The following is a 15,680-nucleotide window of genomic DNA, read 5'->3' on the forward strand; positions in this document are numbered from 1 at the left end:
TGCAACCCATCAATATCATATTTTTACGATGGTTAATTTTTTTTTCTGGCCAAAACTTTTACGAAAATAAGCATAAATACTTTTTACAGAAAGATTATTTCTGTTTCTGCATATAATTTTTGCAGAAAATAAATAACTTTCTGAAATTTATAATTAGATAATTAAGTTTTTAACTAAATACACTGACTAAATAAATAAGTTTTACGCTAAATTTATTGTACAGTTATATTATAACATTACGCATACGATTTACGGTATTCGAATAATATTTCGTTCATTAATATTAAAGTAATAACCTGTACAAACTAAGAAAGTGATGATGTTGTTCAGTTCAAAGGTGTTGAACACCTGACTATACATTCCAGTAAACTCGACGGTTAATTGTGTCATCGTGACGTGACTTGTCATAAGATATCACGAATAAAGAAGGTAATTGTTGTGATCTCAATTGACTTAAACTAGCTTTACAATTTTCTCTCTGCACGAACAAAATTGAGCTTGAAAGTTATATATAGGCCTATATACAGTATACAGTATACAGACACACATTCCTATTTAGAAATTAAAATAATCATCCATCTTAATTCTTCATTTTTTAAACTTTTTTTTTGTCTTGAAAAAAAAATTAAATGGAATTTTATATTAAAATTTCTTTCTTTTTTTTAATTCTTTCAGATAACGAGTCGTATTCATCACGCTCATCCGCACCGGAAAGAGAGAAATCTTCAGAAAAATGTTCATCAATCTCTAGCGAGTGATGTCGATAGCGAAATTATCACAAGCAGAACGACAGGTTTGTGTTTTTGAAATTCCACAAGAGAAAACTTAGTATTAGCCTAAATTTTAATGCCAATTTTTGCTTCAATGCATTTAAAAATATAGAGAAAAATTTGTGTTTTTAAATGCTTTATACTGTATATGTAATTTGAAATATTAATTATCTGTAATGTATATAAAAAGTCTTTTTTTTCGACTTTTAGATGCGTTACAGTTGTATACTTTGCTATATTTCTCCTCCTTTTTCAGATGCGTTACAGAAAAATCAATGTTTTTCTATACATTAAAGCTGAATTTTTAGGTACTGATTCACTATAACGCATCTAAAATTTGTTTCCCCCTTCCTATATGTTTGCATTGCAAGCATATTTATAGATAACGATCATCTATAACGTATGTAAAAAAATGGTTTTTCTTTACTCTCACATGCATTACAGTTAAATTTTTTTAAATTATAAAATTAAAAATTTATAAAAGTTGGATACGTATAGGAAATATTTTAGACGTTTAAGTAAATAATTTATTATATTTTAATGCTTTAATACGATATTATATTTAGAAAAAATTTAAATTCATTTAATTTTTTTAGATCCTTTACGGCAAAGGTATTCTTTATCCATGATAAATTTAATTTGTACATTTATAAACAGTTTTTTTTAAATATTGTTTAAAATTTAATGTTAATTAATAAAGTAATTAATTATACAAAGTTTATCGTCTAATCGTTAAATTTTCCAGTCAATATTTTTCGTAAGTACAAAAAATTGACATCAGATGGAAGCACTATCGATAAAGCTACCATCCTGTCAAAGGATGGCAGTTGATAAAAACTTAAAAGAAAATATAAAAGTATTTTTAAAAATTTATTTTAAAATATTTATTATCAAAAAATTGCCAAAAAAATATTTCTAGAATATTAATTTTTTGCTTATTTTTTAAGAAAATTACATCATGAAATAAAATAAAATAAATTATTTCGGAAGTGTCGCCATCTAGTGTCAATTTTGTATTTTAATTTTTTTCATGTTTCAATTTGTAGTATCTACTCTTCACTTCATTCTTACACAATAGTTTTTAATGGAAAGTTATGTTTTTAAAAAAAGGAAAAATGTTCGACAGCTTTCTAAGAGATAATATTATTTATTTTTTAGCATATCTTTCGTGTGAATCGGGAGATATGGTTGTAAAGATTAATTTTACTGAACCATATCACGGGGTGGCATACGCAAATGATAGGTTTAGTCCTTGTCGTTTCTATGGAGATGGAAAAAAATATTATGAAATGAGGATACCGTTGAAAGGATGCGGAACGAAACAGGTAAATTTTGTTTTTTCCAATTCTAATTAATTAATTTTTTGCGCCTCTTACAATAAAGTTGGAGAACCTCTTCTTTGCTGTATGAAGGATCATTAAATTGACCGGTAGATCGCGAACCCCGGTCGTCTTCCTCGTTATTTCTTACTTGATAATGGGGGATTTTGCTTTCCATTCGATAGATCGTTATCTACCAATTGAGAAACAAAATCTTCAACAAAAAAAAGTTTTCAAACTATTGATTTTAATTAAATTTTTTTAATTTTAAAGACCTTAAAATTGTTGGGACAGAAGGAACATTTATATACTACTGGAATAATAACGTCCAACAATAACATCTAAAAATAACAACCAACAAGACCTGTTGTTAAAATGGTAAGGTAAATTTTTCATTTATTTTGCACATTATACAGTACTTCATTTATCGAACACACGAAAATGTTGCTTTTATATATGTATTTTTTTTGTGTGTTTGCACTATAATTAGATTATTGATATTATCCTGCATTTCAGATTATCAAGTGCTGAATAAATTTACTATTTATCACACCGGAATGACTAAAAAAATTTACACACCTGAACCATTTATGGTGCAATCATGCAAAAGATCGGTAAACAAACGTTTTCGAACCCCTTCTGGGCTCTGCTTCAGGTTCCAGTCAGTTTCTATAAAGACGTTCGATATCCGTTAGACGTAGAAATCCATTCGATCATGTCGTTTAAAGCTTGAATTTGAGGTGTAGGTTCGAATGGATTCACACAATCCAAGTCGCGCATGCGCGACCAGTTCGCCCGTCAGAGTTTGATGGGTGAATTAGAGCGTGTTGTGAATTAACTCCTGCCAGNAGCAGGATCCGAAGCAATTCTTCTCGCTTCAAGTGCCAACAAAAGTGATGCCAGTACTTCAGATTATCCAAGCGAAACTCCATCATCTTTGAGTTCTTTAGATGATTTAGATACGAGAGGAAGCGATTATCACTTAGATTCCGAACCAGTTTATGCAGATATTCAAAGGAAATTCGTTCAACCGACGTATCCGAATCACGCATCGAAAATTGAAGTGAGAAATTACGATGATTTCTTTATTACCAAAACGTCGAAAACTACACTTACCGAAGAAACTATCAATACAAGAAAAGTTTACGACAAAACCAATCCCCATCCTAGTCAATGGAATGTTATGTTTCGCATTTTAAATTCCCCAAAAACGATCGAAGGTATGGATTTGTTAACAGAAAAGGATAAAGAATTATTGAAAGATAAAATAGTCGACGACGGTCGATTTCGTCAATTGATACAAGAAGCTACGACCAATCGCGATATGGACATTTTAACGAAGGATTCGTGTTATTCTCACATGTACAATCCAGAAAAATGGAGTGTCATCATACGAATTCTTAATTCTTGCGATCGTAACGAATGGAGAAACGTCCATCATTCACCTGTACCATCTTCGAGAGCCAATTCCATTCGCTCTTTGACAGAAATAGACGTTAACTTCAACCATTCTGATGGAGAAGAATCAATTTCCAGCATGCCAATGTCACGTGTGGCGCAGGAGAGATCAACATCGGAATACTTAGAGGTTATTCCTGTCATAAGCAGGAGAAATCATTCCAATTATTCATTTTCTGAATATTCCGCAGCCAAGAATTTGGATTCTCAGAATTCACGAACTGTTAATACCAATGTTACCCGCGTGCCAAGTATTGGGGAAAGAGAAACTGTTAAATCTGTAACCGAAGAACACGTTTGCGATTGGCAGAAATAATTATTTTTAAAATAATAAAATCGTGAAATCATTTTGCAATACGAAACTGTGATATTCTGATTTCTTTACTTGTAATTTTTAAAAGAAAAATCATTTACAAAATTATTTTTTATATAAATATATTAAAATTGTTTAATTTATATATTATAATATATAAATCGAATAGTAAAATGTAGATTTGAGTATAAGATTTTATTAAATTTATAAAATTTTCATTGTAAAATGTGCAGAAAAAGTATGGAAATATCATTATAATTATGAGAAAAAAAATAAAAATTAGAAATTTTTGATAAAAAATTAAAAAAAAATTAATAGAAAAATAATATAAATTATTCTTACAAAAACATTTCTTGCAATAAAATATTGAAAAAAAAATCTAAAAAAATAAAATTAAAATCTTTTTCTGGATTATGTTACAGAAAATGAGCAATTTCTATAACGTAAACCAGAAAAAGAAATGAGCAGAACAATCAGTTTTGTTTGACATTTCCGGTATTGTGGTTGGCACGACATTAAGATAAATCTCACACTACTTTCCCGTATGTCGAATGTTTTTATAGCATTGAAAACATTGATTTTTTTTCACATGAAAATATGTATTGCATGTATAACATCTATGAAAAATATGTGTATATTGAGCTGGATTTAAACTACTGTGATCATAAACAATAGTCTAATATTGTAAAGACTAAACTGTAGCTTGTTTAGCTTATGTTTAAATCCTGTATTTACGCATATATTATACAAAAGCCATGAAAATAAGGTAAAACACAAACTTCGTCTGTTCTGTTTAGCATGAACTCTGCTTGGAAGTAAGTACTCGTGTTGGTGGAACATGTGATCTACTTTTGTTTTTAGTTATTTATAGTAAACGAATAAGACTGTAGACCACACTGCCAATTTTCTATCTTGCATTGTTTATAATAATAATTTAAAATTTGATAAATTATCTTCGTTTCAGACAAAAAAAGAANTCGGACATTTTTTTATGCTGATTTTGATTAAACGTGGTAATAATTTGATTGGGATAGAAATTGATTTTTATGGTACTTATGGCTCGAGATAGTGCTTAGCCCTCCCATTTTCCCCTTGGGGTCGGGATATTGTCCCCAAAACGTCCCTCACTGTTCATTGCACTGAAAGGAAAAAAAAAAAAAAAAAAAAAAATCGGAGCTACTACCATCCAAAAAAAGTAACTTTAAAATTTTATTCCTGAATTTTAAAAAAAAACCCTTAAATTTTCGCTTTTTTTCTCACCCAAGAATCAAGAATAGTTGGTGAAGAGTGCTGGAAATGTATACTCTTACACTATTTAATTTATAATACAAAAGATTTACTTCCATGTTCTTAGATGGAAGTATTTATTTACTTCGTTTATCAACACGAAACATTCATTCCTGTGTTTCTCTCCAAGAAACATTTCTACATTCTCCACACACGACACTCACTTCCATGCTCTCAACACAAAAACATTTACTTCCATGTTCACTACACAAAGCATTACTTCCATGCTCTTCTTACTCTATTTCCAGCTTTACAATGAATCTATAATTATTTTATTTTAGATTTTCAGGTTTATGATTTACAGATTTATAATAAAAATGGATTTTCCTGATTTATTTCCAAGTGAACAATCATATTTTAAAAAAATCAAATCCATAAAAAACCTCGTGTTATAGATTTAAAACATTAAAAAGTCTCTTTTAAATGTTTTTTCTAATGATTTCTAAGGTGCTTTTTTTAGAAGATAATTGAATTAATATATAATTTATGACGTGTAAATCACTTACATGTGTATTTTTTTTAATGTTTAGGTCGGTGTATACCTTTCATAGAGACAATTGAGTTTCTGTGAAGGTGGTCATGACCTTCTGGTGGAAATTATGGCCACGTACTTAGCAGTTTTGGTAACGTTCCTTTCCCGGATTGCGGCTGTGACGTTAACGGGACTTATTGGTAAGTTTTAAATTACGTAAAACACTACTTTTTTTTTTTTTTTTTTTTTAACACACGAAACTAATGTCTTTCTTTTTTAACAAATACGCAAAAACGGGTGATGGTGGGGAGCGCGCGAGGGAGAATTTATTATTGTCTGAATGGCTTGGCTTAGGTTGCCATGGTAATGGCTTCACGATGGATAAGTTCAATATCGCGAGCTGCATCCGTTGTCAGGGAAACGAGTCACGTGGCTACTGGTTAGTTATTTCCCGATTTTCTTTTTTGGAAATTCGATTTTTTTTGGGTCTTCCCCCTCATTTTTTTTTTCCTCCGTGTTCTCTCGAATTGACTAAAATTAATTATTTTTCGGTTGAATATTTAGTTACAAGTGACTAAAAAATGGGTTTTAATGTTGTTTTTTCTGATATTATTTTAAAAATCATCATAAGAATACTTTTTTTTAATGATTATCCACTAAAAAGACCATTTTTTTAAAAAATATAACATCAGAAAATCTTCCAAAAAATTATTTTATTAAATAATTAAACATGTTTTTATTAATAATTAAAAACAAATGATTTATATAATTGTATTATTTATAAATATTTTAATATATATATTATTAAATATTTGGTTTAATAGAAATGAATTTATTTCACTTTAAATGAAATTTATTTATTATTTTTCTAAGAAATTTCACTCTCCACATGAAATTCTGTACTTTGTTTACAGTGGTGTAAAGCTGGTGAATCAATTACTTTGTACTAAATCTGACCCACTTTTACGAAATAATCACAATTTCACGCGTTTTTCTAAAAGTTTTCTTCTTAAATTTCACAAAAATATAATTTTATTTTCAGTCATTTCTTATTAATAATTTCGTTCGTGTATAAATTTCTAATTTAATTTCCATTTTTACATAATTAGTTATTCGTGATATTTAAGTTTTCCTGGATAAAAATCAAACGAAACATGAATTGTGTTTCTCGTTACAGCTAATTAGTTAATAATGTTTCATCATTAGAAACTAATTAGAATTTCGTGTGTGTTTCTATGGAAATGAGTTTTCTTGGAAAGTATTCTTCAAGTGTTTATTTGTTTGGTGTTTTTTTTAAGATGAGAATTGGAGCAAATTTCTGTAAAATGTCGAAATTTGGTGACGAATTTGTTGTTTCCGTTCCCCGGTTTTTCCCTTTTCCGAGGCCTCTCGGGGCCCGGGTATGAATCACTAGTCAGATCCTCTGCTGTGTTCCCATTCTTGAAAAGGGGATTGCGTTCAAACTGGTCAGTTGGCCCAGCTGCTCCTCTTTCAATACAATTAACCATTTTATCACTTACTCATTTCTTCTGGTCGATCCGTTGAAAGATAATCTTCACGCATTAGGAACAACAACATGTTCTTAACTAGAAAAATGGTTTCTAAGGTTAGCACCTTGTATTGTTTATTTAATTACAAAATATATTGCATAAGAGCATTAATTTTGCTCTAACGGGAAAGAAATTCCGTAAAAATTATACAATTTAACTGTTTTAACACTTAAGTTCTTGAAGTTAAACTATGCACTAATTCATTTAACTATAAACTATATTGTACGAGGGCAGTAATTATGATCTAATGGCAAGAAATATCATAATAACTGTCATTTTTTGGACGATTTTTAACGCTTTAAGACAAAGATAAGAGCGTGGTCTACCGTGTTCTCGACTTTTGATACTACGTTTTAATTCGTTTAACTACAAAATATATTTTTATAAGGGCATTAATTATGCTCTAATAGGCAAGAAATGTCATAAAAATCAACAACGAATGACAATCATTTACGCTGTTTAACCATGCTTTTAACTGTTAACACCGTGCTCTTGGAGTTAGCGCCATGCTCCAATTCACTTAAATATAAAATACATTGCACCAAGGCATTATATTCTAATGGGCAAGAAATGTCATAAAATTACCCAAAGATCGACATTATTAACACTATTCCTCAAAAGTAGGAAATTTATAAAAGAAAAACGTATGGTCAGGCGCAAAAAAGTAATCAGGGTTTTTAAAAGATTAATTATTTTTTGACTGAATTAAAAATTATAACAGGAATAAAATGTATAAAATTTGTGTACGTTAAAAGAAATAAAATTCTAAAGTCAAAACGAATTTTCATCGATCATCGCCACGTTCAATCTATAGTCATCAGCACAGAACACGACCCCTGAGCGTTAATCATGTCCGAAAGTCGGGATGAATCATTGCTGAATATAACTAATCGTTATTATTGTATCACTGACGTCACTTAAAACCCCCCCAAATTGCTAACAACAAAGAAAATAATCTGTTTTTTCCCTCTTACAAGAATCTCTTCTTTGTGTTAAAAATACAAAAATTATCAGAAAATATTGTATCTTCGATGTTAAATGTACGTAAATCAGAAATTTTTTAGTGTTGTTCTGTCTAAAAATCCGTAAACGATCCTTTAAGGATCTTTTTTTCCCCCCAGAGAAAACAAAGAAATATACAATTGAGTGTATTCCTGATCGACATACCACAACTTAATGAATAGGATCAGCTGAGTCCTGACTGAATGCGGAAGTTTTAGTAGGCAAAGGGTTGACGCATTGTATTCCTCCCTCCAGTTGGGTAGGGAAACGAAAGGGTTAAGCTCCCTGCGATAAAGGGTTAACAGGTTATCTGCATTCCACTCACTTGAATACTTCTCCCTCGAGGCAGGCCTTTTTTTCATTTCGTTTTTTCTTAATGAGTGGGCACGTAGTGTAAACAAATAATGGAGGATTGACAAGTGACAGTAGAATGACTTCATTTATGAACTCCTGCACGGATTAAATGTCTTTTAAGTGGATAATTATATTTATTTTTAATCGTAATTAAGGACTTTGATTTATTTATTTATAAAATCGGACATTTTTTTATGCTGATTTTGATTAAACGTGGTAATAATTTGATTGGGATAGAAATTGATTTTTATGGTACTTATGGCTCGAGATAGTGCTTATAGTGTCATGCTTAGAGAGTGAAATGTTCCGGTTTCAAGTAGAAAAATCGATTTGGTGATTCAGAATTCCGACTTACAATATTTTTATCTGGCTATTTTTATGAATTCGTTTTAAATTTACTTATAGATCATTTGAAAAATTTACAACAGAATCATATTTATTAGTTTGCCAAGAAGTTTCGTTGATTGGTGACTCAGAATCTCGATAGAAATGGATAAACAATGACGATCTGTAACGTAATCCAAGCTCTAATCAATTATAAGATATAAACGAAATTTAAGTTATAAACAGTTGTAAATTCGAATTTTCTGTTAAAAAAAACCCTGTACTTTTTGGAATTTTATCAGAAAATTCATCATTTTTTATCTCTAACTTTGTAATTTTGGTGTCTTTTTGGATACATCAATAGCTCAATATATACATAAACAGTTTCCCTTTTAGTAAACTATTGTGTTATATTACTGTAGTAGTAACTACTACTACAATGTCTAGATGGGTAGTAACTAGTAAACGAATGGATGGATTTAGTCAAAGTAAGGGAGGACGTTGGGTGTTTCGGTTGATTTGGTTTTCGTAGAGCTGGAGGGAACTCGGTCACAAGATGAGGGTCGAGGAGATCAATACTCGACACCCCTCGTCTCCTGGTCGACTCCCTAATTCTCCCTCCCTGCATCGACCTAGGTTATAATGATAGAAACCAACCATCCGGCAGTTCCCTTTAAATTTATCAATTTCTTTAAAAATAAAGCTTTTATCTCTTCTAAAAATATATAAAATTGAGCTATGGCTTTGATTTTATGTTCCTCAATAATTTTCAGAAGACGCTATGTGTATAAATACACATAAAATCTATATATTGTTACGTTGTAGATTATCTTTGATTTCAAAAAATCGACAAGCTGCTGGTTATCATTTGTAGTATTTTTAGAATATAATCTGATTAAGATCTTTAGCGATAAGAAGTAATCATTTTAGTTCCGTTTAATGGTCCTCATGAGCAGAATTAAGTGATTTTTTTTTTATCCTCCTTTGTCTTGAACTTAGAATCATCACATCGATAATCACTTCAACAGCATTCATCACTGTTATCTTCATATCCTTGTTAAATGATAACAAGACAGTGAAACATAACGCTACTTTAATCGCTTTCGAAAATGTCACTACCAAAAATGTTCACGATTTGCTTGTTAATTGCAATTAACAAGACCCGAAATTAGTGATTTTAACGTGTTATATTACTAGTTTTTTCTTTGGAATATTTAACGAAGGCGAACAGTAACAGCTGTGATAGGTCATAGTATAACAATAGCTATATAATGTTTTAAATCCAGGACCCGGGGAGGGGAGTTAAAAAAAAAATGCTTCTATAGGTCCTTCCCTCGTTTTTTGATCCCCCGATGTATTTTTTTCCTTTCTCACGGTCCAAACCCCGAAACCCCGAGGGGGACTGCATAAAATCACCTGGCTAGGAGATTAGGTCATTTTTTTGTGTGCACACTCCCCACTCTTCCTCTCTATCCCTTAGTTTCCCCAGGGGCTAACAGGAGCTCTTCCCCTACCAATAGGGGACGTGCTTTTTTTGTGAGGGTTTTTTATTCTCTTCCGAACCCCTCACTGATGGGTGGGAACCAGATGGACGTCGACGATGAGGTAACAGATGGGAGTTTGTGTGAAACGGATCGAGTCGATTTTATCCCTTATTGTTGCCATGACGATCGAGCAGGTTGCCTTTCTTGTGCTGCTTTTTTTTTTAATTTTATTTTTTGCTCAGGAAGCGAGGAGAAGTGAACATCTGGTTTTGCTCGATTTCCTTATACACTCGTAAAACACAAATCTTTTTTGGATATAAATAAACTTAGTGGTGCTTTCCACGCCATCGGATTGTTTTCGTGTTCGGAAATTAGTCTACACGTTAAACTGTAGTATTTCTTCTACACCCTTCTTTATTTTCTTCATTAGAGCTATGGATCAAACTTCAGCTGGAATGATTCAAATGTGGATCAAGCATCGACACAAAATCGATGCTTGATCCACATATATAAGCCAAGCCTCAATGTACTCTTTGCATAAAATTCTACGATCTCTATTGAATTAAATGGATATATTTAAATCGTAGTTTCAATTAATTCCATAAACTCAATTTTAAATTAATTAAAATATATTTAAAATCTGTATTAGTCACCAATTGATGAAATTTTGTAAATCGATATTGGTATAATTGGCTCGAATGAACTTTACAAGCGGCTATGACTCATCACAAAGAAACCTATTATTTGGTGTTCACAATTACTTAATTCGAAAAATCCTCGAAATTACGCATCAAAATTTCAATTTAGATATATATAAACGCTTTATCGAGGTAGGATACTAATGATGGGAGGTGTGAAGAAAGTATAAAAGATTAGTTGCTTAGTGATTCATCCTGGGACCAGATGTTAAAGGCAATCATTCAGCCAGCTGTTTACATTTTAAATGTTTCTTTATGTTTATAATCATATATTTAATATTAAGCAAAAGTTTTTAGATGGTGTTTTTTCTTTATAATAAAAAATCATCACCTAAAAATCTATAATATCTAATTGATGAATTCCTATCTAAAAAGTAATTTACGAACTCAAAAATCAAAACTTTTAGACATAAAAATTAGGTAAAAAAAATGGTCGTTGATATATCTAAAAGTCGAATTTTCTAGTAAAAAGTGGTCAATAGGAATTATCACATTAAAAAAGGTCTGTAAAGATTTTTTTAGATGGAAATTCTTATTGATACACAAAAAAAAAGATGTCAAAGAGTATTTCCGCATTCTCCCGAATCGTCTATTTAACCCTTTCGTGTGCTGCCCCATAGGAGTCACGTGCGTCACGAGTCAATTGAATGATTTAACCCTTCCCTTCCGTGTCGAGAGGGAAGGGTTAACTCAACCCTATCCTCTCCTCCTTGTACCCCCCTTCGATTGGGGATCAAGGACGTCACTCCCAACTCGCATAACTTCACCTGATGTATCAGTTCAACAGGTTTTTTTTTAGAACAATGCAGAATTTATGCTTCAAATTCTAAAAAAGATTTATATATTTATAGACGATGGATTCACATCCAGTTGCGTTGTTAAACGTCAGTTCCAATCTCCTTATGTCACACCCATTCTGGATCAAGTTGCGATAGTGACTGGATGCAGTAGCCAGGATATCACTTCAACTTCTCAGGTAAGTTGTGTAATTTATGGAAGTTGTGGCTAATTTATGGCTAATATTATGGAAATTTATGGTTAAAGCCATTCAAATCAAGGAAATTGTAACTGCTACAATACAGTTTGGATGTAACTAAATCAATGCTATGAATATTCAATTCAATGATTCACTTAGAAAGAAATTACAGAATTGCATGGTTTCGTAGCAGATGAAACCATACGAAGTACATTTAAATATTCAAATTATGCACAGAAAATAAGAGAATTTTCTCACTGTAGAACAGTTTATAACTATTTTGGATTCCTTTAAAGCCCTCTTTTTTTTGTATAACCATCAATGGCTTTCTGGAGGCCCATTTCACAAAGGAAAAACTGATGCTTTGTTCCCTTGTTTCCCTATGTTGCTTAGCAAAGTTTTTATCAGGAGTTTATAGAATTAGTGTAGATTTGAATCTAGTTTTATTGATTTATCTTTTTGTAAATCATCTTTTAGAATCTGATTCAAATGCTAATTACGCTCATTAATGAATTAATAATCAACAAAAAACTTTGTTAGCATTCGATCCGAATTTTTTTGCATACTGAATACTGATTAAAGGAGTCAGAATAACGAGGTTTTATGCATCCCATTTTAAAATAAATTTAAAAAATAGTTGCAAAGTTAAGCATTTTGTCACAAATTTCGCCGAAATGTACAATTTGGAGAAATAAACATTAATCATTGATGGTTTCAATGATTAAAGAGAAATAATTTGTGGAGAATTATCGTAAACATTATTATAGTTTTAATGATATTTATGATAATTCGAAGTAATTCCAAGCACGACGGTGAAAAACATTGAGACTTTTTACTTTGAAGAACCGATATCGATGCTTTGCTTTGATAGTGGCACAACTAAAAAAAGATTTTGCTTTTATCATGTAAAATGGCAGACTTCTACCTCCATTTGATTCCCATCAAAGTTCATCAACTTGTATTCAGTTATTAGTCAATTAGTTTTAAATGCTTCCCTTCTAAAATTAACAAATTTTTGTTTTTAATTATGACATTAACAAAGCAAAGCAGCGATATCTTCACCACATTTACCATCAGAGAATGATTTTTTTCAAGTTTGTTCAATATTTGATATACAAGTAGACCCCCCCTATAACACTGTAGATAATTCCGTGTTATATGAATTCCATGTTGTAAGAGTCACTTAGATTTTACAAATACGTGTGCCGGGCTGTGAATGGCTCACGTATTTGTAAGATCTAAGTAACTCGTACAACATAGAATTCATATAAAACGAAAAAATCAACAGTGTTATAGAGGGTATTCAGTGAGCATTCGACTGTATTCAGTGAGCATTATAATTTCAAATTGCGAATTTTAATTCGCAAGATTCTGCACATTTATCCTTATCCTCTCTTCGAAATAATAAATGCGGATCTAAAATTTTGAATGTGGCTCACAAAACTCGCTAAATTTAAAAGAAAAAAAGGGACGATTTTTCTCTTATATAATCACCACAAAAGAGACAAGAATACTTGTATTTTCAGCAACACACCCATAATTATGTATTAAAAATTTTTATATGTATTATATAAAAAATACACCCGTTATTATATATAATTATTTACAAATACGTTTCTATTCAGTAGAAAAATATAGCAATTATTTGATTCTGGTTTCGTAAGAAATCATTTACTTCGATGGATGATGCAATTAAAGATCCATTGTTACGTCCTCTGTCACTTCGCTCCCAGACAAGACCGTTGCGCCATCTGTGAACCGAAACAGGAAGCTCCAAGATCTCATCCTACTTGGGCTCTTTTATATAATATACAAGACGTGGAGTAACTAGAACTGTTAAATACTTACAGTTCTAGTTACTCCATGGCTTCTTGTACACACGAAATACTTTTTTGTTTAAAAAAACGTATAATTTTTAAAAGTACAACCGCTTTTATTCATCGGTACCCCTGGGTTTTTCACTTCCACTGTGAATCATCCTGAGCGGTGAATCATCAATCATTGATTAGATCGACCGCCAGATAATTCATCTTGTATATTATCATAAATATAAATAAAATTTTAAATTAAGATGTAAAAATTAACATATTTATCGCCCCTTTTATAAAAGTTTAATTTGGGTGTCATTTCCTAGCACCGATCTTTAACTCTTTGTTTGCTGATAAGGCATTCTTGCCTGATAATTGCCTCAAAGATGGGCAATTATACAGAAACAAGCCTAGTAAAAACATCATTAGAAATCATTGTTGAATGGCAAATGATACCAAATGATGTAAATTGGTATGGATCGGCAGAAAATAATTCAAATTGGTAAATCATATTAATCGTGTACACATTCGCTTTGTGTAAAAAGAACTGTTTGAATGATAGAAATGATACCTTTTTATCAAGTATTCTTAAAATGTTTTCAAAGTTTTTTTCTGAACACATCATTTGGTCATTTGAAACTGTGTAATAACCACTTCAGAAATATCAACTGATATTTGAAATTAATGAAACATTTCAGTTCACCTTAGTAGAAATGAGAGTATAAATTACTTTAATCCAATTTATACACAAATGCATTCAATTGAAATGGCGATAAATTGTTTTTAAGGGTCTTTGAAATAGCACAATATTTTGGATCCATTAGTATTTTGTATAATTTTATAACATTATTAAACAAAATAAGTTTCTTTGCCATTTTCATTAACTTTTTCTTGAATTTGAAAATGAATTTAATTATGGAAGGACAATTTTTCTAGAATACAATCTCATTGTTCTGGTTTCCTGATCAATTTTAATTTGAAATTAATATCTTCTTTCTGTTATAATATCAGTTAACATTTGTAAAAAAATTTATATGCTCATTATAAGTAATTAATGAAATGAATTTCTGTTTTACAGGAAATTCATGTGATCAGTTTGGGTAGTTCGGGTTATAACCTAACTTCCCTGACTGACTATTTGCCGACAGTGTCCTTATTAATCAAACCACAACAACAACACAGCACCCACGCGGGACCACTTGTAGTTGTGTTACATGCCACAAATCCTGTCATGTGGCAATTGTTCGTTGAAAGAATTTCAAGTTCCTCAAGACTTGTTGTTGTGGTGAGTATCTTAATCTTAATCTTTTTGAGTATGAAATTCTACCAAAAATATAAAAATCCACAATTATGAAATTTCAGGTGACCGAGCCTTCTCAATTAGTTTCGAGTGCACCGTTAAAGTTATCTACTAATAGAAAACCACAACTACCTCTCAGAAGATTACTAGGATGGGTACAGCAACAGTACGGTTCTGTAACATCCCTATCAAGGATATCTGTGGCTAATACTGTCACATTAACTGTGGGAACAAGTAAGAATTTTTTAAACAATTTTAAGATTGTTACTCTGATCAGAATATTTGAACTGTTGATAATTTAATTCTATATTATTTTCTAAAATAGAAACTCATGTTACTTTTTAATTCCATAGATGGTGAAACCATTGCTCAATGTGATACAACCAGTATGGCTCCCACAGAACGTGTTTGGGCTTCCTACATTCAACCACAACCTGTAATAGGATGTGCGGCAGAAAGAAAGTTTTATTCTTATGCAAGGTAAGATACAGTGTATACTTGATAAATGTCATAAACAGTACAATTAAAACTGCTACAATCAGTTTTTTTATTATTTTTAAAGTAT

The 15,680-nt window shown here is 31.0% G+C and overlaps 2 protein-coding genes across 2 annotated transcripts; both read left to right on the forward strand.

Moving 5' to 3' along the window:
• Positions 1 to 675: 675 nt before the first annotated feature.
• LOC111615900 lies at positions 676 to 3,915 on the forward strand (the record flags this gene model as incomplete). The annotated part of the gene is made up of 2 exons (XM_023357339.1): positions 676 to 793; positions 2,938 to 3,915. Coding segments are annotated over 2 exons (1,044 nt in total), but the record flags the coding sequence as incomplete, so codon positions are not given.
• Positions 3,916 to 5,672: 1,757 nt separating this feature from the next.
• On the forward strand, positions 5,673 to 15,622 carry LOC111615901 (transforming growth factor beta receptor type 3-like). Its single transcript, XM_023357340.1, has 5 exons — positions 5,673 to 5,819; positions 11,883 to 12,007; positions 14,894 to 15,100; positions 15,178 to 15,349; positions 15,469 to 15,622. The coding sequence occupies exons 1-5, from the start codon at positions 5,747 to 5,749 to the stop codon at positions 15,597 to 15,599; spliced, it is 708 nt and encodes a 235-aa protein (XP_023213108.1). The 5' UTR covers positions 5,673 to 5,746; the 3' UTR covers positions 15,600 to 15,622.
• Positions 15,623 to 15,680: the final 58 nt, after the last annotated feature.

This window comes from Centruroides sculpturatus, unplaced genomic scaffold (genome assembly GCF_000671375.1).
Source record: "Centruroides sculpturatus isolate CEXI.00-Female unplaced genomic scaffold, Cexi_2.0 scaffold2811, whole genome shotgun sequence".
Lineage (NCBI taxonomy): Eukaryota > Metazoa > Arthropoda > Arachnida > Scorpiones > Buthidae > Centruroides > Centruroides sculpturatus.